General features: G+C 44.1%; 1 protein-coding gene across 1 annotated transcript in view; it reads left to right on the top strand.

Annotated features, from left to right (window-relative positions):
* The window catches only part of LOC144937444 (protein eyes shut homolog), a 99,797-nt gene that overhangs the window by 46,103 nt on the left and 29,345 nt on the right, over window positions 1–24,349 (top strand). Inside the window, 5 exon segments of the mRNA XM_078864706.1 lie at window positions 5,897–6,105; window positions 12,830–13,020; window positions 23,185–23,249; window positions 23,251–23,363; window positions 23,365–23,369. Of these exon segments, the coding sequence (XP_078720832.1) occupies window positions 5,897–6,105; window positions 12,830–13,020; window positions 23,185–23,249; window positions 23,251–23,363; window positions 23,365–23,369 (583 nt within the window).

Raw genomic sequence — 24,349 nt, 5'->3', positions numbered from 1 at the left:
TTGAGTGTCTCTTGAAGGCCATTATTCATGTCAGATAATGGAATTAGATCAGAACTTCAGAGTTCTTAACCTGGTGAATCCTGGGTTTTTGAGAGTGTCAATGTATTCAAGCAATCATTTAGTGATATCTTCATTGCCGAGTTTCTAACAGTGGTGTACATTTCAAATTCGTATGCCAGGGACCATCCCTCTAGGACAACTATTTCTGTCTTCCCAAACAGCAATACTGTACTCATTGTATTGGCCTTGGAAGGAAGATGGGTGATATTAGATTAAAATTTCAACACCCAAGCCCAGTGGCGGCTCCTGCAAAATCTCTCAGGGGGGGCAAATGTCTGGATGATTTATAAGGATAAGGTCCACCCATGCAAAGGATAAATTAACAGCTTAAGCATGTAAAGGCAACTTCACTTCTTTAATATTAATGAAAAATAAAGTGAATCTTACAATGCATCTTTTTTGTTTCTATACTCACTATTAATACAATCCACTCAAGTTTATTTTATTAAAGATTCCACTAGGTGGCGATAAATAATATTGTTGGATGAAACGTGCTTACGTATGATGACGTAAGCACGTTAGTGCGAGCCCTCCCGGAAGCCATAGAGAATGCATTGCAGCGCCCCCCGTTCGAAAAAAAACATATTTGAATGTAAGTCTATGGGGCCACTCGGGGCGATTCTCAGCCGGAGTGAAATCGCCCAAAAAGAGGCGGTACTCCACAGAACGTGACATGACGCTGATTGGACTATATCCAGAGGCACAGTGACGGCTAGCGTGACTCTGTGGTTGAATGACATTGGTGGTGCGTCGCCCAATCGCCCTAATGAAGAAACCGCTCCTGCCCAAGCCTCTAATATGTGAGTTGAGTTATTTTTTCTACCAGCTTTTTGGGTTGCTACAATTTATTCTTTGGTTCTTTTCGGTTAAGTCACGTCTAAAAATAAAATAATAAATTAAAATAACATATTACGACGTTTCGATTGCAACACAAGCAATCATCATCAGGTATAAAAGAAATAGCAACAAAAATCTAACTAGAAAACTATAGACAGACATTGTTGCTATTTCTTTTATACCTGATGATGATTGCTTGTGTTGCAATCGAAACGTCGTAATATGTTATTTTAATTTATTATTTTATTTTTAGACGTGACTTAACCGAAAAGAACCAAAGAATAATTCCTGCAGTCACGAAAGCTCCTAAATTAAGATTGCTACAATTTGTTGTAGTTTAAAGGTTGTGGTGAAACCATTAATGATTGGTAAATCACACCTCATCGTACATTTACGCACACGCAGATGATTTAGGAAAGCCCAGCTCTCTGCATACATACAATAATGATTCGTAAAATGACAGCGGTAAGTAGTTTAACAATTGTCCACTCACACAGGGATAACCTTTAATGGGAGGATTAGACATACATTAAATGGACACCAGTCTAGTTGTGTCTTCGATGAGTTGTCATAATTCAGGCTCGTAATTCGATTTGATAATCAATCGCTTTTTGTCTCGTCTTTAACGCCTCAATGATATATTTTTGATATTTTTACATGTTTACATATGTTATACCGTTTGATTACACAGCCTACATGTAACATTAGCATGTAATTTTGTGCTCATAATTTGCAGAAATCATAAACGATCAATTCTCGCACAAAATATGCATGTGAGCATAATATGTTATTGTAATCGTAATTCACGTAGCGTTACATGCCAAAATATTTCCATCAACAATGATATTTGATAATAGTAGTCACTATTATCAAATATCATTGGAATTCAAAGCACACCTACCACTACACAGAGTGCGAATTTGCTCAAAATAAACTGGGCCACTGTGTACGCACAATCTGGTTCAAGACAAATTTATCTGGAAGGATCAGAGTCAATGTGGTAAGTGATTATAGCATTGCAATGCATAACACAGAGCTTTAAACGAGACACGAACTGTGCTAGCACAGATTCTTAACCTAATCACTGCCTTTAACCAGTTTATAAGAATCCAAGGTGGCATTGTGGTTAGTGTGTTGTGCATCACTGTCACTGATTTATGTTTGTGTCGACCCTTCCTAACTGCGAATTTTCATTCAATTGGGCTGAGATGTCCTGCAACAAACCTATAGGTCTGCACATGCGAGTTATTGGCTACTTGGGCTTCCTGTGAGATGGAGCAATGATATCCGTGGCTCTGTTTCCCACAGTTTGCTGTGGCTTGAGTAGATGCTACCCATTGTTTGATCCTCCAACTGACGAATGATCCAAAAATACTGCTGCCAGACGTCTCATCCACACTCGTTAATAAGATCGCGTCACCCCAATATTCTGATCCCTTCACCGGCTCCCAATCTAATCCCATATCAACATCAAGATGAAGATCAACCGTGGACTCACTCCTGCCTACCTCTCCTCTTTCATCTCACTCTCCTCCCAATAACACTCTCCTATCTAGCAACCAATGCCTCCTGTCAAAGCCCCAAGTCAGCCTTCGCTCAGTGGAAGGTCGCTCCTTCTCTTCTACTGCCCCTATAGTCTTGAACTGCCCTCCCCCCAGCCATCTGTATCGTCGACTCCCTGCTCCAAGTCACATCCAAGATGTAAGGCCTTCCTCTTTTCGTCCACCAAGTGACCGACTATTGCTTTATATTTATTAAAAAGGTAACCCTCCTTTCCACAGAATGCTCTTGTTCCACTCTTTGGTACGGCGTCTTTAGGTGTGGTTTCATTTAGAAGCTACGGAAATATAAACTATATTCCATAATAGAGGTTTTTGGGTTATATCGCGTAAATATATAAATGTGTCGTTAAAACCCGCCACCACCCGACACAGCTAACTAGTAAGGGTTGTCACGTAAACAGAACATGCCAATTCGTTACTAGTTCAGCACATCGGCGTGTTGGAGAGTAAACTCACTGGAATTGTACATGTTGTGGGTTTACTCTCCGACACTCCGGTGTGCTGAACTAGTAACGAATTGTCACGTTTTGTTGACGTGACAACCGTTACTAATTGGCTGTGTCGGATGGTGGCGGGTTTAACGACACATACATATTTACTCACTCCAATAAAAAAAAACTCGAATACTGTTAAAATCCTGTTTGGTGGCCGACGGAGCCAGTCATCCCTCAATCTGGATGTTTTGTTTGAGAAGAAACCTGATGGCTCTTTGGGACACTCTGTCTACAGGAAAGCCACCCACACAGATGTCTGAAACCTGATTCCCACCACCATCCGACAGAAGAATTCCCTCATCAAAACACTACACCATGGGGCCCACTGCATTTCTGACCAACACCACCTAGCCAGTGAACTGTAACACGTACACCAGGCCCTTAAGATGAATGGATATTTGGACCGCATTATTCGCAAAGCTGTTTCTTCAACCATAGAGAAACAACCCCCTGAGATGCTGATCAAAACACTCACGTTACCATACATAGCAGGCGTTACCAAAAAGATCACTTCACAAGTAGACATGCCATTATATGAATAACTATTAAGTTACATTAAAGAATAAAACACTATGTAGAAAAACTTTACTTTTAATAATATTGGTCGCGAAAGCCTACATGTGAAACAGATTATATAATATATCTTTAGTCCGATTTTAAAAACCACACACCGTCTTTAACAGATGGCATTCATGGTGCACTCCGCTTGAACACAACATCGACCAGCACACGTTGCATGCACCATGAAACCCCATTCACACAAAAAACACTCTTTTTTGGACAACATTTTGAACTGGGCTGAGAAATCTCAACATACACGCTTGGTAGTGTGAAGGTTTTATCGTATGGGCCTTCTCTTTCTAAACTTCCAGATGGCCACCTTGGCACGGACGACGCTCATCGTGTGTAGGATTGAGTCCCAGGTGTTCCCCAGCATCTCAGCTGGGAATGTTTCAACACCTCCGGCTGTTGGAGATCATCAAGATTTCTGGCTTAAAAAAATACGTAATCATAACAGGAAAAAGTTATCAACATTTCAGCCACGCCAGTCAAACTGCTGTTCAGTCAAAATTACTTGATCATGGATCCTTGATGCGTTTCGTGCCATCTTGAATGTGCGTCGAGCTCATGTATCCAACATATACAAAATGCGTTTCAGAGATATTTTAAACACCCTAAAATCTTTGCCTTTTAGAAAATCTCACAACGTATTTTTAAGTGCAATGCTTGATCTAATCCCCTTTGTACCGTAATTGCATGCATGAATGTCCTCTTGAAAATATTTACATATTTGTATAAGTTACGTGTATATATATTTTGTTTAATTCAATTGCATTACTTTAAAACCCCATTGTATGTCCTGAAAATGTATCCACTCATGAATATCCTTCAGAGATGAATTGAGTAATATTCGCTCATAAACTCAATCTACCAGATGTTTTTTCCTTCTGACAATTGCGCTGACACCATCAAATCGCAATATACGTAAACTAGTCCTGGATGAAAGCCGAGGATACTGGATATAAGTGGTGCTGGCTCATTGCTCTGGCATGTTAGGCATATATAGAATTAGCCTCCAAACAGCCTCGGCCACCTAGTTAATTGTCTATATATTTATGATAGCGTCCCTGCTGGAATTCCACTAAGTAGCACATAGATCAGAGAACAAGCACAAATCAGTGACATCACATTGATTGTTCGGAAAATTGGGCTTGGGCAGGTCATGTACAATAAATTACGCTTGATTTATATCGCATCTTAATTCGTCTGTATCTCAAGACACTGCACAGAAAAAGTGGGAATATGTCTTCTGTAAGAATAAGAAAGAGCCAATACTAGGCAGTGGAAAAAAATATTGTGCCTCGAGCCTGAACTTGGACTGGAAAAAGGAGTCAACAGCACAATTGCCTTAGGAAGTGCAGTTCCAGACATTAGGAGCAGCAGAGGAGAATGAGAGATCCCCCCCCCCCCATTGAGCAACGGTTAACTGGAGACTGATAGAAAGCCTCTTTTTACACTCACCCCTCCAGCTTTGATAGAGAGCTGGAAGGGAGGGAGCGAGAAGGGGAGCAGAGTGAGATGTTAGGGCAGCAGAGGTAGGCAGTGCTGAATGAATGGAGAACAATATCGCTCCGAGGTACAATGGCCAGTGGGCGAGGCTGGTGACAGAGTGCTAGCCAAAGGACAGAATATTCCTGGGAGGATGATCACTGTAATAGAAAAGTGATGCAGCTTTGTAACTATTCAATCTTTTCACTGTTCGCTTCGTTCAGATTCAATGAAAGAAAAAGTTTCGTCTTATTTTTAACGTCTAATTTGCACTCCGTGGCTCATGTATTGTGCTGATTGTCCTGTCTCCTTTGTTCAATGAACATGAACGTAACATTTGCATTTAGTTTACACAAAGCATTATATAAATGATACATGTTTACACGTGTGATTGGATTAATACATTGACCGTATAGGACTGTATTTTAATTGATCAATCATTACTTGCCACAGTAAAGCATATCCATTCACGAGCGGGAGATGCATGAATTTGTAGTATCTATCACGGGACATAACAAATGTGGCGATTGCATGGAAGTGGCTTCATCCAACAGTGGTTGGACTCTCCCAATAATCTTCTTGGTTCTTTGGGTAAAGTCACGTAGAATGGAAATAATAAAATAATAAAAATAAACATAATCATTTTATTATGTTTTATTTGGAAATAATAAAATAATTAAAAAAGCATAAAACTTTTATTATGTTTTCTTTTTATTATTTTATTATTTCCATAATAATTGTATTATGTTTTATTTTTATTATTTTATTATTTCCATTCTACGTGACTTTACCGAAAAGAACCAAGAAGATGAATCCCTGCAGTCACGAAAGCTTTAAATCGAAATTCTCCCGATAATGTTGCTGCTGCTGCCGCCCACTTCTCTGCGCACCCAGGACGCCTTTGGGCCCATACTCATCGGCGGCTTGGAGGAGCAAGCCACCGCCGGTGCCGCCAGCGGCCTGGTCGGCTGCATGCGTGAGCTGCAGGTCAACGGGCGTGAGTTATCCATCGTCGGGGAAGCGACGAGGGGACGCAACGTGGAGAACTGCAACGTACCGGTGTGCGAACGCAGGCCCTGCGGACACGGAGGCACCTGCGTTAGGTGATGCGCGCCTAAGCGCCGTCCTCGCGATCGCCCCTACCCACCCACCCCCGCGCGCGCAGCCGTTTCTGCTCAAAGACGCTGCGGCTTTGTGTCATCGTCGCTGTGTTTTAGCCGTCGGGCCATTCGCACACACTGTGTGTGTGTGTGCACGTGGTCGCTTAGGGTCGCGCTGAAGTCCTCCGCAGATTGTTGCAAAACGAAGTGTCGGCGAGAGAGAAAAATGCGTGCAGTCCAGGGTGGAAAATATCAATACAGAAATATATGTTTTTGGCAGGTAATTGCAACTTTTTACCGCAGTTCGATTCAGCGGTTTTTTTTTCTTCTTTCTCCAGGTGAGAGCCATTTGATTTTGTTTGCTTTGGCCAATTATTTAACAATTGCACTATTGACATTTTGTCCTGAGATGAAGTATCCCTTTGGAACTCTCATAGAGCAATGGATCATCCAGTGTGTTAGAGAACAGTCATCGGTTATAAGATCCCCTTCAAGTGATTCCTCAGATAAACTTGTCCACACTGGTAATCAATCTGCTATTTTTAACTCTCATAGCTGTAATATTTCCAAATAACGTGAACGACCAAATATAATTCGGTGTTTTTTCGTGTAGACACTGGTGACCAGGCTGAGAATATTAACTCACTACGGTCCCTGTCATCGCGTGTTTTCAGATGAACTTCTGCGGCCGTCTGGAACGCTCTTCCTTTCGGTGTTAGGAAGCCACTGGAGATATGCACTTCTAAATATAGATTGAAAACTGATTTCCTTAGAACTGCTTTTTGTGCTTAGTTTGTTGTCCTTTTCCCAACACCTCGGATTGGAACAGCTGAGTAAACATGGTGCGAAACAAGTTCAACATACATATACGCATACTACACCTGAGAACCTGGTTTGGTCGTGGGTGGCTGATTGGAATCGCAGCCAGATTTTCAGTGGCGCCAGCTCTTTTGACCCCTGAAACAGGTGGTAACTTACAAAAGGTGTTTGAATCCACATGGCATTATGGGAACAAAACAGCGATGTCTTCAAATTGCTCACTATAAGTACAGAAGGCAGCTCTAACTGAACACGATTTAAATCTAGTAATTTTACCTTTTAACGCACTTGTTGATCACTTGTACCCTTCCTCTGCATCGTCATTCTACAATAGCCCTGCTTTCTTATTGCTACAATACATGCATGCATTTTGTATAGGGTGTTCTTTCCTGAGCACTGTTGAACATGCACAGCAGACACAGCCTCAACGCTGTACAAATAAGATATATTGTGCCATAGCCAACGACAAATTCAATTTGTACTCTTTGGTTCTTTCGGTAAAGTCACGTAGGTATGAAATAAAATAAAATCACGACGTTTTGGGCCCACTTCAGCAATTGTTTCTTGCTGTGGTTGTCCCACCTGATGACGGAAGCTTGTGTTGCGCCCGAAACGTCGTGATTTAATTTTATTTTATACCCACGTGACTTTACCGAAAGAACCAAAGAGTATGGATCCCTGCAGTCACGAAAATTCAAATCTAAATTCAATTTGCTCAAAATCACCATAAGCCCTAATAGGGTGGCTCCAAAAACGGTGCGGTTCCAGATAAAAAAAAAAGTATAGAAAATTGCCTTACTTTCATCTGTTATAAGCTTGTGTGACTGGGCCAAATGGCTTGTAAATTTGTGAACTTTTGCGGTCGCTTGCAAAGGTAATTCGGCTGTAATAATGCCTTGAGGCGGAAGCACTTGTGTGCACAACATCGCGGTTCTGTGCTTTGGCGCTTACTTTTCAACTGGCGTTAGGTACGCTACAAACAAGGGCAATGTTTTGATTTTTTGGTCTTCCCCATTGACAGCCAGTCACGGGACTCCCAACTGCTCACAACACTTTGTTGGTTGCAGCAGTAACGAGTTACATGTTGGTAAAGAACTGCATCCTGGGAGTCCAGCCCTGTGAATAGGCCAAGAGGCCCCCGCAGTGTGCCCCTTGCAGCGGTAGGTTTTGTCTGATGACAGACACCGCCTCTGACTACAAATAGATTATACGATAAAGTCATTCCTATAAAACACGTACAGGAGGCAGTGAATTTGCTTTAAGAGCAGAATGCTAAAAGTGCCTACAGAATCTAAGATAAATTACTTTTTCGATATGCGGTGTATATTTTTATTAATATATGATGTGCTTTATTTCAATATGTAGTAAATCCAAGCGTAAATGTACCATCGCAATATGTGATTGCAGTATATTGTATGGAATTTGAACTCCAAAAAAGAACTATCATTAAGTCATTCCAACTTATATTTTGTCTTAGTATCTTGTGACCAAAACTTTTAAACCACCACTTGTAAATAGATGGATTAGAGTGCGAGCATTTGGGCCACGTGATCATATTCTGACTCAAGAACCCCATGAAGGAGGGTAGCACGCACGCCAAGTTAAAGTGTCTCCCTTCTCACATGAGCTGTCGGACGGAATTGATCCCAATTGGTAGCTCTTAGTCGATGGTGGAAATTCCACATTCCCATGGTCGCGAATAACTATATTCATCTGCCAACCACCACCTATTTATGAATTAAATCAATGTACAGTCCTTTGTCAATTTACAGAGTTTTGCTTGATAAATGCCTATGCTGTGTGCTAACACTTTGTCGCTCACGGAGGTTGTTTGACCATACTTCACCGTGTTAGCGTGCAATGGTGAATCGTCGGGAGCTCAAGACCAGTTAGCAGCCATGGCTGGGAATTGGACTCAAGATTGCCAGCTATCCGAGTGAGGGGCAATAACCACTGCACATTCACTTCCCACAACAACCTACTACTGTGTGGCTTGTTTTATTTGTCACGGAGGAATAAGAGGTTGAGTCGACCCATCAACTGAATGTTGAGAAACCAAAATTAAGGGCATCGTTTAGGCCTGTTATTTAGCAGTGGAGGCAGAGTTGGTGGTTCACGAGGAGACGGACCACGGTGGCGATAGACACTAGCCCGCAGGACATTGGGAGGCGTTGAAGGAAACGTTTCAACGGCATCTGATCCTGTTTGGCATTTTCCAACTGTCGCAATCAGGACCCTCCTGAAAACCAGTCTCTGAGCCTAAGCGCTGCTCTTTTCAAATAAATAAGTTGTCATTATTCAAAAAAAATTTAAACAGAAAAATCGTTTACTTTGACATTACACTTTTGATCCTAAATATCACTTCCCTGCAAAGTAATCTAAGCTCAGCCACGTGGTGTTGTGATTAGAGCCATTAAATATCAGTTGAAAGGTTTGGGTTAAAATTCCAGTTGCGTGTAAAATTCATCCAATATCCTTCTGACACCTATAATGCACTGCCCGGCGGAAAATCAACAGTTGTTTTCTTATGGAGAGACTGACATCTGCTCCAAGAAAGTGGAATTCCATCACCTACGAGTCACCAATCAAGATGAACACTATCTCATTGCACGTTTGGGCATTGAGAGCCTTTCACTTCCATAATTATCTATCAACCAAAATGTAAGAGTGTACCCCTGTTTTTCTCTCTCTCTCTCACCTCACCGACCTCGCTGTCACGCTACGAATAAAAAGAAATGCAACAGAGGGGAACCCTAATGCAACTTACGTGTGTCCATGCAAGATAGGATAAATGTGCACGCCAAAGGACAGCTCTGCCTTTAATCTCGGAGGCCATATATTACTTCCTCCAGCATGCATTCAATCGCTTCAATTATTGCCGAATGCGGCATGAATTCAGGCGCATGTGTTGCACAGAGCGTAGGGTGACCTTTCTTAAGGTGAGTGCAGGGCCTCGAATTTAACTCGGACATTGCCCATGGAAATATACATGCCGTACTGCATTAGCATGGTCTCCATATGCTACATTTTGTGTCCTAGACACGTGCGTGTTAGTGGGTTTCAGAAATAAAAGCAGAGTGAGGGGGGAGTCCACATGCATGACTGAGTAATCGAGTAAGCCAAGGCTGAGTGGAATTGTTAGGGCATTATTTGACTGATATTTGTTTACGTAATTTTGCATTCAGTGTTGACATTGAATGTGGGATACTGGCATTGAATTTGGGTAAGTTAATGCGTATTATAAAAACAAATTTAGAAGCGTGCATATTTGCTACAAGTGTCTTCCTTGCTCAAGCGAGGATTCTTTGTCCTGAGCCACTGATTTCCTCCTCATATTTGCGACAGGTTCCAATTATGTATTAAAAACCACGCAGTGATAGCCATTCATTCAAAAAGCAAATGGACTTGCAACCTTTCCATTGTGAAATAAAGGCTCTACCACAGTGCCACCTGGCTGGGTAACGTCTACCACTAAGCCATGCACAGCACAGGAGTATTGCACAACGAGATACATTGAGAGTGAAGTGGTACAGTACAGTGGTTAGTGCATCCCGTAACCTGAGTTGGATTCCCAGTCGTGGCTAATATCAGTCATCAGTGATGCCAGAACCAGTCCTGTCCCCCAAATGTATGAACCGGCACTGAATAGTGCGGTGAAGTATGGTCATACAGCGCCAATGATCACAAAGAGGAGCACAGATGTATGTATCTTAAACTTATTTCGCACCGTACGTAGCCAACCATGCTAATCTGAGATGCAGGGGAAGGACAACAAACTAAACACAAAAAGCATGATAATACGTCTCACAATGCACATTGTTGAAATGCTCAAGAGATTAGTATCCTCAATCTACAATGCATACCCATATTCTATGGGTCTTTCGGTAAAGCAACGTAGATAGAAAAATTATTATATCACGACGTTTCGATCGCAACACAAGCAATCGTCTTCAGGTGAGGGAGATAGAAAGCTCCTGAGACAAGGTCTTATATAAGCCTGAGATGAGTGCATCAAGGTAGGTGGGTGGAGCTAGAGATGGTCCAACCACAGAGGCTGGGGAAGTGCCCTTTTTTGTCAGAGATTAGCCCGTAGGGTGCCACCAAAGCTGTGGAGGTGGCCATTGTATTGTGTGTAGCCCAAGGGTAAGTGGGCGGGGCTAGAGATGGTATTTGCATGTAAATGTAAGATCGGAGGGCGCCCTGAGGCTGTGGAGGTGGCCATTGTATTGTGAGAGATTAGCATGTCAATGTAAGAGAACCACTGCAACGGTGGATGTGATAGTGAGACATCCAGCCTGTCAATGCAAATACATCCAACCTGGCAATGCAACTCAGAGAGTCGGAAATAACAGCTATCATCGGCAGGTAGGATGGAAACATCACAGCCAGTTATGACTTAAACTGGTTAATAACGTCCTTCCAATGATTGCTCAGTTTGTACCCATCTTCTTGGTTGAAATTGTGTCCGTGTTTATATATCTGGATGGCTTCATGAACGAATCTTTGTTGATCGTGAACATAAGGCAGATCTGAAACACGGTAGTACCAATTCCTCGGCCATGGCTGATCATTGTTTAACGCTGTGGGAACACACGAAATAGATTTCTCCAAGACGAAGGTACTCTGCAAACCTACTGGCTATCAACAAAGATTCGTTCATGAAGCCAGTCACGAAAGCTTTAAGTCAATGCGTACCCAGTATCATGCGTGAGAAATTCTGCACCGGGGAGACAAAGGCTGCCGAGCATAGTGTTGAACGCACAAACTTCGAATATTCCATGCCAACTATAACAGAAGCTCGCTAACAGCACTAATTCTTATAGTCCATGAGGCTAAACGGGAAATAATGTCTGCGTGCGCGTGCTTGCATGTGTGCATACGTGCTTACACTACAACAACACAGCGTGACAATTGCACACCAACTCAGCTTCAATGCCTGGTCCTAAATAGGTGCTCGCGAGCAGAATTTACCCCTGCAGACTGTTTAAGACTTAAACAGGGGAATCTTATCTTATCATACATTTATGTAGCGCCTTAACCAAGGCGCCGTACAGTGAATTACATATGGTGCAAGATGGTTGGCGAGATGAAACGAGATGAGTGGATGGGATATATGTAAAACGAAGTGGTCGTGGTGGTGGTGGCGATGATGGAAATGAACGAAGATGGAAATGAGATGAGTGGATTCATTATGGGTGACCATGGGGAGTTGGGGGACAGGGAAGGCGAGTGGGGAGGATAATAAGAGGGGAAGGAAGGGTGGGCAAGAGAGAATTACGTGGGTTTTAAGAGAGGAAGGTAGTGAGGGAGAGGGTGATTGTTTGACATGCAAGGGAAGCTTATTCCAGTGAAGAGGGTCTGGGAGAGAGAATGAGCGAAACCAAGACTGGAAGAGCGGAAAGAGACAGCAAAGATTTCGAAGGCATAGAGCGGGCAGGCACGTAAAGTGAGATGAGAAAAGAGAGGTAATGAGGAGCCATGCCGTGGAGAGATGTCCAAACCAAAAGAGGCAAGGATACAAAAAATTTACCCGTAAAAACAAAGTTTTTCACTATAAATCCTTTATATGCGTGGCATCGGTTTTATTTTATTATTCATTTCTGTTTTTCTTTAGTAAGAGTTTCATTTTTATCACATTGGTATTTTAAATTAAATATGAAAAAAAAAGTTCCTAAAAAGTGGAAAATTTTGGAATTTTTTTCACGAAAATAAATTGTCACGCACAACGAGTCTGTGTGCAAAATGTCAGCTCGATTGGATCACGGGAAGTGGGTTAAAAAACTACCGAAAGATTTGCACGGTCGTAAGCGCGCAAGCAAGCAAGTGAACTTAATATAAAGGATTTAAAAACAGGGTACCAGCTGATTGTTGTTGTGTGTGTGTGTGTGCGCGTGTCGTCCGTGTGCAGTGATGCAGAGAACTGGTTTTGCGAATGTACACCCGGGCGACATGGGAAGCTGTGCCAATTCGAGGCTTGCGTCGAGGATCCTTGCGGGCACGGAGCCACCTGCGTCCGTCGAGGAAGAGGAGGGGAAGGAGGAGCGGCCGGCCCCGTGTGCCTCTGCCCCTTTGGGCGCACAGGACCGCTGTGCGATGACCGTAAGCCAGCGTTGTTCGGGCGATGGCGAGCACGTCAATTGTAAGGGGCCGTCCATAAATTGCGTCACGCGATTTTGGACGATTTTTTGACCCCCACCCTCCCTCGTCACACAGCGTCACAAAAAAGTCAGACCCCCCCCTCAAATATGACGTCACAAAGCTCTGCCCTCCCCCCCCCTCAAAACCATATTTCCATTTTGAAAATAAAACATGCTTCAAATCGCTTTAAACTATCGTCATTGTAGTGCTTATTTAATGTGGCGCTGCACTCTGATGTTGTAGGAGTATTGTTATAACAATTAGTGTTGTTATAACAATTAGTGTTGTTATAACAATTCTAACGTCATTTATGGACGGCCCCTAATCGGATGACCCCCCACGGGCTGGTGGCGTTGGCGATCCTGCGTTATTGCTCCGGTTTCCAGTGTGTAAACGCTGTATTTGTGCGTCTGTGCATGTCTATAGGTTGGGCGTGGTGCATGGCCACCCATCCCCTCGTATTCTGTGCCGGCCTTAATAGGTGCTCGCTAACAGCACTTGCCCCAACAGTCTGTTAAGGCTCTAGGAGGCATCTTTGTGCGTGAGTTTTGCATGCGTAGTATAGTTGCTAAGGTACCACCCAGTGACGTGAGTTTGATTCTTGTCATCAGTGGCGAATATCTGGAAATGGTCCCTGGTCCTCCTGTAGGTCAACTCGGCCTTTAATGCGTTCCTGGTATGGGTGTGTAAACATTAGCACTGGGGAGGCAAAAGTGGCTGGGCATGGTTGTGGGCACACTGCCTCCTTGTGATCTCCAGCCCATGGTGATCTGCTAGACCAGTGTAGTTGAAGCACGGTCCTTCATGTATAAAGAAGTTGAAGGGTTACATAATGGGGGAGGGGGGGGGGACACTCCCGACTTGCGGTGCTGAGTGTGAGCGTTGTCAGTGCCACTGAGTGGACGGAGCCCCCCGTCATGCAGCTCGTGGGTGTGAGGTGGAGTGTGGGGGCAGTTCACGGGCAGCCACGAGGCTGTCAGTTGGGGCAGTTGACGGGCAGCCACGGGGCTGTCAGTTGGGGCAGTTGACGGGCAGCCACGGGGCTGTCAGTTGGGGCAGTTGACGGGCAGCCACGAGGCTGTCAGTTGGGGCAGCTCACGGGCAGCCACGAGGCTGTCAGTTGGGGCAGCTCACGGGCAGCCACGAGGCTGTCAGTTGGGGCAGTTGACGGGCAGCCACGGGGCTGTCAGTTGGGGCAGTTGATGGGCAGCCACGAGGCTGTCAGTTGGGGCAGTTCACGGGCAGCCACGAGGCTGTCAGTTGGGGCAGTTGATGGGCAGCCACGAGGCTGTCAGTTGGGGCAGCTCACGGGCAGCCACGAGGCTGTCAGTTGGGGCAGCTCACGGGCAGCCACGAGGCTGTCAGTTGGGGCAGTTGACGGGCAGCCACGAGGTTGTCAGTTGGGGCAGTTCACGGGCAGCCACGAGGCTGTCAGTTGGGGCAGCTCACGGGCAGCCACGAGGCTGTCAGTTGGGGCAGCTCACGGGCAGCCACGAGGCTGTCAGTTGGGGCAGCTCACGGGCAGCCACGAGGCTGTCAGTTGGGGCAACTCACGGGCAGCCACGAGGCTGTCAGTTGGGGCAGTTGACGGGCAGCCACGGGGCTGTCAGTTGGGGCAGTTGACGGGCAGCCACGAGGCTGTCAGTTGGGGCAGCTCACGGGCAGCCACGAGGCTGTCAGTTGGGGCAGCTCACGGGCAGCCACGAGGCTGTCAGTTGGGGCAGTTGACGGGCAGCCACGAGGCTGTCAGTTGGGGCAGTTCACGGGCAGCCACGAGGCTGTCAGTTGGGGCAGTTGACGGGCAGCCACGGGGCTGTCAGTTGGGGCAGTTGACGGGCAGCCACGAGGCTGTCAGTTGGGGCAGTTGACGGGCAGCCACGGGGCTGTCAGTTGGGGCAGTTTACGGGCAGACACGAGGCTGTCAGTTGGGGCAGTTGACGGGCAGCCACGGGGCTGTCAGTTGGGGCAGTTGACGGGCAGCCACGGGGCTGTCAGTTGGGGCAGTTGACGGGCAGCCACGGGGCTGTCAGTTGGGGCAATTGACGGGCAGCCACGAGGCTGTCAGTTGGGGCAGTTCACGGGCAGCCACGGGGCTGTCAGTTGGGGGCAGTTGACGGGCAGCCACGGGGCTGTCAGTTGGGGCAGTTGATGGGCAGCCACGGGGCTGTCAGTTGGGGCAGTTGACGGGCAGCCATGGGGCTGTCAGTTGGGGCAGTTGACGGGCAGCCACGGGGCTGTCAGTTGGGGCAGTTGACGGGCAGCCACGGGGCTGTCAGTTGGGGCAATTTAGGGAGTAAGAGAATCGATATGAATTAGGGTGAAATAGTAGTTGGAGGCAGTTAAGCTTAGAGAAGAAAGGGATTGGCTGGCTTGTGAGAACTCCATAGGAAGTTATAGGATAAATAAGTATAGGAGTGTAAACAACAGGTTCCGGATTGTTACAATTGTGAAGTAATTTATTTTATTAAATTGTGTTATCCATTCTGGGTGAAAAATATGCGCGATCGTCAGCGTCTTCTCCTACTGTGTACATATAGCAAAATTTAGGCGACGTTACACCTGTACACAACGACACCTTCCTTGTGCGATACGGCCAGCACAATTTCGGGATCTACTGCCCAAAGACCGAGAAACCAGCTGATGTTTTGGTGATCTGTCCTTGAGTCTGAAATAGTTTTTCAATCGACTCAAAGCAGTGGTGTTCCGGAGAGCCGACCATGTGTGATAAGTGTGCACATTTTAGAAAAATTGGACTCGTAAGAGTGCGACGATAATACATGTTCAGACTTACTCATGCTTGCTCGCTTTCATAGGTGCTTTGGAACAGTACTTAGCCCCTACAGCCTGAAAGGAGTATATGGGAAAATGTTGTCTTTGTATGCTTGTGTGTGTGTGTGCATATTTTTTTGCATAGGTTCAGGGAGTGGTAGTACATAGTGCTATGAACCTAATTACCTGAGGTTGATTACCTGCCATAACGAACATACGTACTGTGGTTAGTGGTGCCTGATGCTGTTATGGACCCCTGCAGGTCTGCTTGGCCTTAAATTAATACCCGGAGTGGAAAAACATCAGTACGAGAGAAACAAAGACGTGGTGCTATTAGTCCTCCCACCTCATGCACATTAATGCATTACGTTGAATGTGTTCCTGTGATCACATTATCAGTTAGCAGTAATGTTGTTTTACTGCTACATTGTTTTGTTCTTGCATTACTGTTCCTACAAATAGACCGGTTTATTAGTTTTTTGGTGATTTTTTAAGTAAAATTATTCCATAAACTTTTGCAATGAGAACATTATGGCATAAGACGGGTTTTGGATTCATGGGAGAAAAACGTCACAAGACAAAGCCTAAACCTAATGACAGAGGCACTCACAATTTTAAAAGTAAACTTCTGACCGCACCATTATCTACGTCACTTGATATAGGAGACGATTACATTTGTATGAGTAGCTATTGTAATTTTTTTGTATGAATATATCAACGTTTCAAGTTTAGTTTTTGTAGGCTTTCATACGAATGATGCTATGGGTATCCAGGCACTGATTCACGTGGGCTTGTTTACCCATATATAAAATAGTTTTTCTGGGTTGGATTGTGTAAATATAAATGTGTCGGTCAACCCACCACCACCCGACACAGCCAATTAATAAGGTTTGTCACGTTAACATAACATGCCAATTCGCTACTAGTTCAGCACACCGGTGCGTTAGAGAGTAAACTCACAACATGAACTAGTCAGTAATTGGCATGTTTTATTTACGTGACAAACCTTACTAATTAGCTGTGTCGGGTGGTGGTGGTGGCGGATTTAACAACACAGTTATATTTATGCGGCCCAACAAAAAACACCTCTATTATGGGTATTATTTGTCGCGACAGCCTATGTGTTAAACATGTTTACTCATTCAGACGCCGTGTGGAGCAGCAGAAGCATTATTTATGCAGTGGGACAATGTATGAGTTACGTTGCTGGATTCACATGATATTTTATGATGTGTTGCTCTGCACGACTACTCCACTCCCTTGTTTGCTCAGCAGATGATAATTATCAGTTGTTTGTTTTGTTTTTTAAGTTTGCGTTTGACTGAGTTGAGATACGTTTTGAACAACGGATTTAGTTTGGTCTCTGCGTGTTTGTGTTTTCACTCAGAATCAAAGCTGCACGGAGAATGGGATTTTGTGTTGCATTTTTGGACTGTATAGGGATTTATTCCTGAGGTCCTCTGAGCTATGCATTCACCAGTGCCAGTGCTTACTGAACCCTTTTGCTGAGTAAATACTTTTATTTTCGTCGCTTCCACTTGTGCAAATAATGCTTGCGCATAATATCAGGTAACAAATTAGGAGGTAGCTTTGGCATGGTAATTTGCAATCTGTGTCCCAGGAGGCGCGGCCGTTAATTCCGTAGCAGCAGGTCACAGATTAGCTTCCTGGACAAATAAATGCTAGCACAAATGCATAATTAAGTTTATCTCCCGAAAGCCAGGAAATGTTGTGTAAGGTTTATTCAATCTTTTGGGATTGAAAGTAATTTTAAAAAGGAACAAGGGTATAAACATTGATGACCTTAAAGTAAGACTTAAAATGTAGTTACTAATGGGAATACAAAGTTGAGTTTTTTATATTTAATCTTAATTTTAGAACTTTCGTGACTGCAGGAATTATTATTTGTTTCTTTCGGTTAAGTCACGTTTAAAGATAAAATAATAAATTAAATTAAATAATAGAATACGACACAGAGGGTCGGTCAACACACAATTAACGCATAGCCTGGTTGATTACGTATTTGAAAGATTGCTAAGTTAGAATTTAAGTGTGAACATTCCAAAGAGAGGACACAGGCAGAGAGAACAAGTAGTCAGAGAGAGAGAAAAAAGAAGATAAGTTTAAAACTTCCCCGTAGAAGTGGTTCAATCTTAATTTTAGAACTTTCTGTGTTGTATTACATTACATTTCGATATTTTACTAGGTTATTTAATTTTAGTGTGTCTTTCTCCTGATTTTCAGGCTTGCTTGCCGTGTCATCGCACTTGCAGCACCACGTTTTGTTGTCCACTCATTGATATGCTAATTTTTTCTCTAACCCCCCTCCCTCTCTCTGCCTCCGCCCCCCTCTGTCTATTTAAGGCCACCCCACAGAGACGACCACCTCTCTCTGTTACCTGTGTTGCTCTCTCTATGTATCTTGGTGATATCTGTCTGTTAATATGTCTGTCTATAGTTTTCTGGTTAGATTTTACGTCGCTATTTCATTATACCTGATGATGATTGCTTGTGTTGCAATCGAAACGTTGTTTTTTATATTTAGTTTCAGGCAAATTGATGCGGGAGAGTTTTTAAATCACTAACAACATAATCACGCTCAGATATTATTCATTGCTGAGTGTTCACGTAGAACGAATGTTATCTGAAAATAAATCAGGTGGCATTGTGGAGGATCACGGGGTATCATTAAAATGAGGGGGAAAAAACCCATAACAATTCCTGTACGCTGCTGATGAGAAACATAAAGTTGAAACCACTCCAGTGTTGCCTGTTTAAACACACACTCATGTATAAAGCATTTGTCCAGAAGGACAAAAGGGAAATTTGTATGTCGACAGACAGTTTTTATTATTATTTATTTACAAGATGCCCAATGGTAACCTTGTGCTTAATACTGATAGCGCTGGCACTCTGGCAGACCGCTTAACTCACAATTGGAAGGTTACATGCTTAAACCCTTCTGGGTGGGTGGGGGCGTTGGGTTGGGGTCGGCTTTACACTTATTTAGTTATCCTGGAGGATATCCCCCCCCACCCCACCCTCGGGTGAGTAAAATGAATATCACTTTGTGGGAAGTCAAAGACTTGCCAATGTGATATCGGCCACCATTAGCTCAGGGCTGCGGGTGGGGACGAGAGCCGTTTGAGTTGAGGGCGGGTGGGGGGCACTTTGACTTTGACATTACACAGCCACTTGCTTCTCCACTTACCTGTTGCAACAATTTATCAACAAGCAGAGGGGGGCCATCGACATATTGGCCTAACGGCTAATGTGTTCAGTTAGATGAACCCACGAGGGAAGCCCCCGTCACTTGAGTCATTGCTTCGACAATGATGTCCAGTGGCGGCTCACCTCCAGCAAGTAACTCAGCCTGCTCATCGCTTCATTGGCTCTCAAGGCCTTAAGTAGATTCTTGATCCGCCGGCGAGTGGTCGATTCGGTCGAAGGCTTGGCGGGCGGGCGGGCGGGAATGAACGGCTGCGATGGTGACTTAATGACCTGGGGTGTCAGTTCCTGGGAGAACTTTGTGCGGCTTGCTGTCGAGGTAATGGACTGTGAAGGGGCCCTTCAGGTTCCTGTCCTTGCAGTGTTTCACATTAATTTTAATACTCGCGGAATCCACTTAGCATCCAGTGTGAGCGGCGTGGCCTGAACATGCGAATATTCACTGGGAATATTTCAAAGGCTGTCACGATGAGCGTTGCCTTCCAAACTGTGCAGGGTGAGGGTATAGGTTGTGCACAGTTTCGGCACATTCTAATGGAGATGCCTCTGATTCATAGAGATGTAGCTTTTTAGAATCGATGGGGTCTGATATGTAAAACATTGGCCTTGCTTGGTGAGCCTTCATCTTAATATGTGTAGAGGTGTAATTGTGTATGCGCGCGGATGGCTAACAAACACAAGGGGCGAGGTTAGGGCCGTACACAGAGGAGGTGCTCACACCGACGTCCGCACCTGCATCCCCCACGGGCCCCTCCCGGGGGCCGAGTACTATAAAAGGTGGTGAGCCGGAGGGCTCGAGGTCGGAGTATCAGCTTAAACCAGCGAAGACTGAAGACCAGCTAGCATAGGCCCCGGAGCTCCCCTGGCTCGCTGTCCTTGTCAGGGCCGACCAGGGCAAGCCGGTGGCGTGGCCCCGAGAGCCCAGACTGACGTTCTTATAAGAGCCGGTCTGGAGACTCAGGGTGCCGGGATCCCAGCTTGACCAGGGCTGGGATAGGTAGCCTCCCCTAGCTCCGTAGTGGAGGACTTGGGCTTAGGTTAGCGGGGTTAGATGTTGTGTCTCCCTGTTAGCCGAGTAAAGGGGACGATAACCCCTTAAGTACTGTGTGTACCCGTTACTGTACACAAGTTGGTGTTAATAAATAAGTGTGCCTCCGACCCCGTCGTCAAAGCGTCCTGAATACTTACTACATATGTAAAAATATATTTGCAATCACAAACCTCCCCAATATTAAGACATTTACATTTTGAAACGAAGCTTTTTTTTCATGGCGGGGTTGACGGATATTGCAGTGTGTGAGACACCCACATGCCCCTTCGGGCAACCTGGGGCCTGACACAAGGGCAGGATACCAAGTGGGTTACTGACCTCTATCGATTTCGAGCAGTATACTCTGGTTTATATCAATTGTCTATGTTTTTTTCTTTCTTAAGATTCAAGAAAACTATATATTTAACAAGTAGGGCCATCCTGAAAAAAAAATACAGTATTGAGGTTGAGCAGATTCCCACGGAAAAATACAAATATACATATACGTATAATTATAATTTCAGTGAATAGAAGAGAAAATATTCGTTTTTAACAGAAATAACAAATATCAGTTTATTGTAATGTCAAAAATAGAAATGCATATCCATCAGCAAATGATGTCAAGTGGAAAAGATATATAAGAGGGCGCGTCTCGTGGTGTCTGTGCATCACAGCCAACTCTACGTGTAGCACAAGTGTTCGCTGTAATGACAATCGCTTCTGTGCTTCTCCAGAACTTTCAAGGTGCTATTTATTTATTTAAGTAACTGACCTTGTGCCTGTAGTACCACTTTCAGGCCTGTCTCGCCTCTTTAACTGGCTGATTAATGGTTTGGATAACCGTGCTTTTTGCTCCAGCCCCGCGTTTGGTGTATTGTTTGCGGTTGAGAGATTTGGTTTTAAAGTAGGGGACAAGGTGGGTCAATGCTGTGGCTCATTTTATGTTTTATGCACCGCCAGTTGTATTTATTTTATTATTCATTCCTTTATTCCTTAATTATTTAGTTCATATTTTGTAGCTCCAATAGGGCATGCACTGCCTATTTACAAGCACCTCCTATCATATATTCTGCCAAATAGGAATGTTGTTCCATTGCATTTGATCGAAAGTACACGTTGCAGAGAATATATGATCGTTTGTAAGAGTAGCTCATTATAAAATATTACGAGCATAAAAGTGAACAAAACATTTGTAAATGATGAAGACACATAAATTGTATGCCATCCTCTGACTTCATGTCAGAAGATAAGAAAGTCTTTCACTGAGCTTGGAAGTGAATTTTCCAGTTGGCCAAAACTTTTGGTAGGAAATAATTGGCATGCAGATGAATAATGATTGATGGAAGAAAGTTATGCAATTTTTCCCGACATAGACCGATCTACGCTTTCATATTATATCCTGGGATCATTTATATTTCAGCATCAATGGACTTTGATGCAACCTGCAAGGATTGCACACTCATTAACCTGAAGCAATTTATCATGGGATTTGAGGCAAATGGTCGAATGAAATATCACAGTATTGGCCATAAGCACTCTACCTCGAGACTCTTATAGCTATTTACAGGTTGGCTACATTTAGCCAACCGTGTGGTCCGGTGTTCTCAGCAATTGCTACCTGGATATGCTCTGGCCACGGAGAAATGTCCCTCAAAGGGACAACAGAGATTTATTTGAGCGTGGTATTGCAGGTTATGCATGGATAGATTATAATGAAAAAGAGCAGGCACTGTTTGTGATTGTGAATGGAAGGGCTGTACCGTGTATATCGGCAACGTAGCGGTTTTGTTTACGGTGCGTAATTTCCTGACTACCGTAATGGGAGCAGCGGGTGCAGTGGCTCGCACGCCGTGCTATTAAACACGAGTTTTATTTGCTGGCATGGCTAACATCAGCGTCCAATGATACCTAAACAGAGCCTGGGTGCACTACCTTCACCAAACGTGTGAAGTGTAGTCCAACAATCCTCACACGGTGCAGAAACGCCTTCTTCCAGCAGTGAATTGACAGAAGGCTGTAAATCATTGTTATTATCATGAGGCCGGCGACTCAGGTCAGCGGTGGGATTCTGCAGGAGCAGGCCTTGGAAGCCAGCTATGAGCTGGGGCAACAGCTGATGGTGAGGTGGTGTATAGTCTTGTCAACAACATTAGTCAAGTGACCTGTTGATTGTCAATTATAAATGTAACCCTCCCATTTTGTTTTACCTCAATCAATATTGGCCTGCCTTTCCAAACTGAATTGGGTCGACTCCACCAAGGCTTTCCATCCTGCCCCGGCCTTTCCAGCGTGATCGGCTTCTGGGTTTTTTTGCCTGGAGGACGTCCTCTTCGAACGTCTCCCGGGGAATCTTTCTTTCGGCATCTTTAGCAGATGACCCACCCACCGTAGTAGCTGGCTTCGCCTCCACGCTCACTAGTTCCGACTGGACGTTGAGTCTCTGGCGGATAGCCGTGCCTTCTTACCCTATCCTGGACGAGAGAGAGAGAGCCCTGCCACCCTGCGCAGGAAGCCAATTTTGTTGCTTTTTTTTTTACCTATCACAACATAATATTTAGCTTTTTACTTATTTGCCATTTCAGCCTCTGTATTCATCCTAATTTTGATATGCTTTGTTCAATTCATACCCACTGCACGATAGACACAATGTTTTTTTTTTACTTGAGCAACATGTGACACAATCACTTGATGCCTTCTATGCTACACGTGAAACAGAAGGATGCTGTTGAGTGGCCAGTTTGTTGATTTCATGAAAGTGAAATCCTCGTTAGGTGGTTAATTTATGTAATGGCAAAACAGACGGACGTTATTGGAAAACAATGTACGTCCAATTATGCGTCATCATAATAATCAGCCAAGATCAATCATAGTCAGCCAAGACCACCTAGGGCTGAGCCTCATTACTTGTCTTGAACAGGGACACACTTTAAACCTATGACCTGGATAACTATTCTTATTTATCTTTCATGTTTTATATCTGCCACGTTTGTGATTTGCATCCTATAATTTCTCCCTGTATACGGTGTATATGATATTTAATTGCAGGGCTCCTTCACGTGAAAGACACTTGATTTACCTCTCTCTCGCTCTCTTTTCAGCAATCCACGTGACCGTGCCCAGTTTTGATGGAACCGATGAGTTTGGCTTCACGTCGTTTTTGGCCCTACCCGGCAGTGCCAGGGCTGGACGACGCCTTCGAGTTTCTCGTGAGGTTCACGCTTGCCAACAACTCCTCGGCCCTGCGCGACAACCTCATTTTCTTCGCCGGGCAAAAAGGGCAAAGGTGAGGAGGCCAAGGCCGCCTAGCCGACGTGCAAAGTGGGGGTCCCTTTTCGTTCGTGGCCCGTGTGTGTTTGGCTGCAGTCATGATCACCCAATTCATGTTTTTTTTTGCAAGCTGTGTTTTTAAAAGCGAACGTTCATGGCCAATCTGAGAACTCGCCTGTTGATGTTTTTCATTTCGCCTTTTGTGGAAGTGACAACTTATGAGGCATCCAGGGAATACTTTTTTTAGGGAAAGATATGTTGCAACGCTACTAGAGCCTGAAAAAAATGGTCTGTTTTGGGGATGGGACAATATTGGCCATAAAAATTAATAATTGAGTTTATAGTGTCTATGTAACTCCTTTTGCCATCTTAAAGTGTAACCTTACATAGTTTAATAAGGCCAGTGTTCGTATTACTTGCACTAAAAATATGCTAATGCAGTATAGTGTTTTTAAAAATGTGTATAATAATATTTCCTTTATTTATTCAGAATTTCTTGCTGAGTCTCAAAATTGTTTCTGGGGGGGGGGGGGGGTCCAGTAATGGGAGATGTTTGGCCAATTTCTTTTTAATGAGTGTTTAATAATTCATGTCACCTACATACTCGACTGCATTTACAATAAAAGCGTTATATTTAAATAAGCAAAATAACTTAAAGTGTAATAGATATTCTGCTTTTTCACTTGTAGAGAAGTAAGCACTTTCATTATTACTAATTTTACTGTGATGCATATATTATTGAAATCTATGGTTAGCTTTGGCAATGCGTGTGCTTTTATTATTTTTTATCATAAAGAGATCACTTGAAAAGTTTTCTGATTACAATGCCCTCGTGACAGGTGAATCATACACTCCGTTCTTTATACGCTGTTGGTATTATAAACGGTAAATAATCGCTGCGTGATTGAAGCCACTTTGTTGACATCAGACATTAACGGTGGCATCAAAACAGAAACTGGTGAACAGCAATGAAACTGATTTAAAGCTTTCGTGACT

This window comes from Lampetra fluviatilis, chromosome 2, assembly GCF_964198595.1.
Source record: "Lampetra fluviatilis chromosome 2, kcLamFluv1.1, whole genome shotgun sequence".
In the NCBI taxonomy this organism is placed as follows: domain Eukaryota; kingdom Metazoa; phylum Chordata; class Hyperoartia; order Petromyzontiformes; family Petromyzontidae; genus Lampetra; species Lampetra fluviatilis.
Note: the sequence above shows the minus strand (reverse complement) of the source record. Positions and strands in the feature narration are given on the sequence as shown.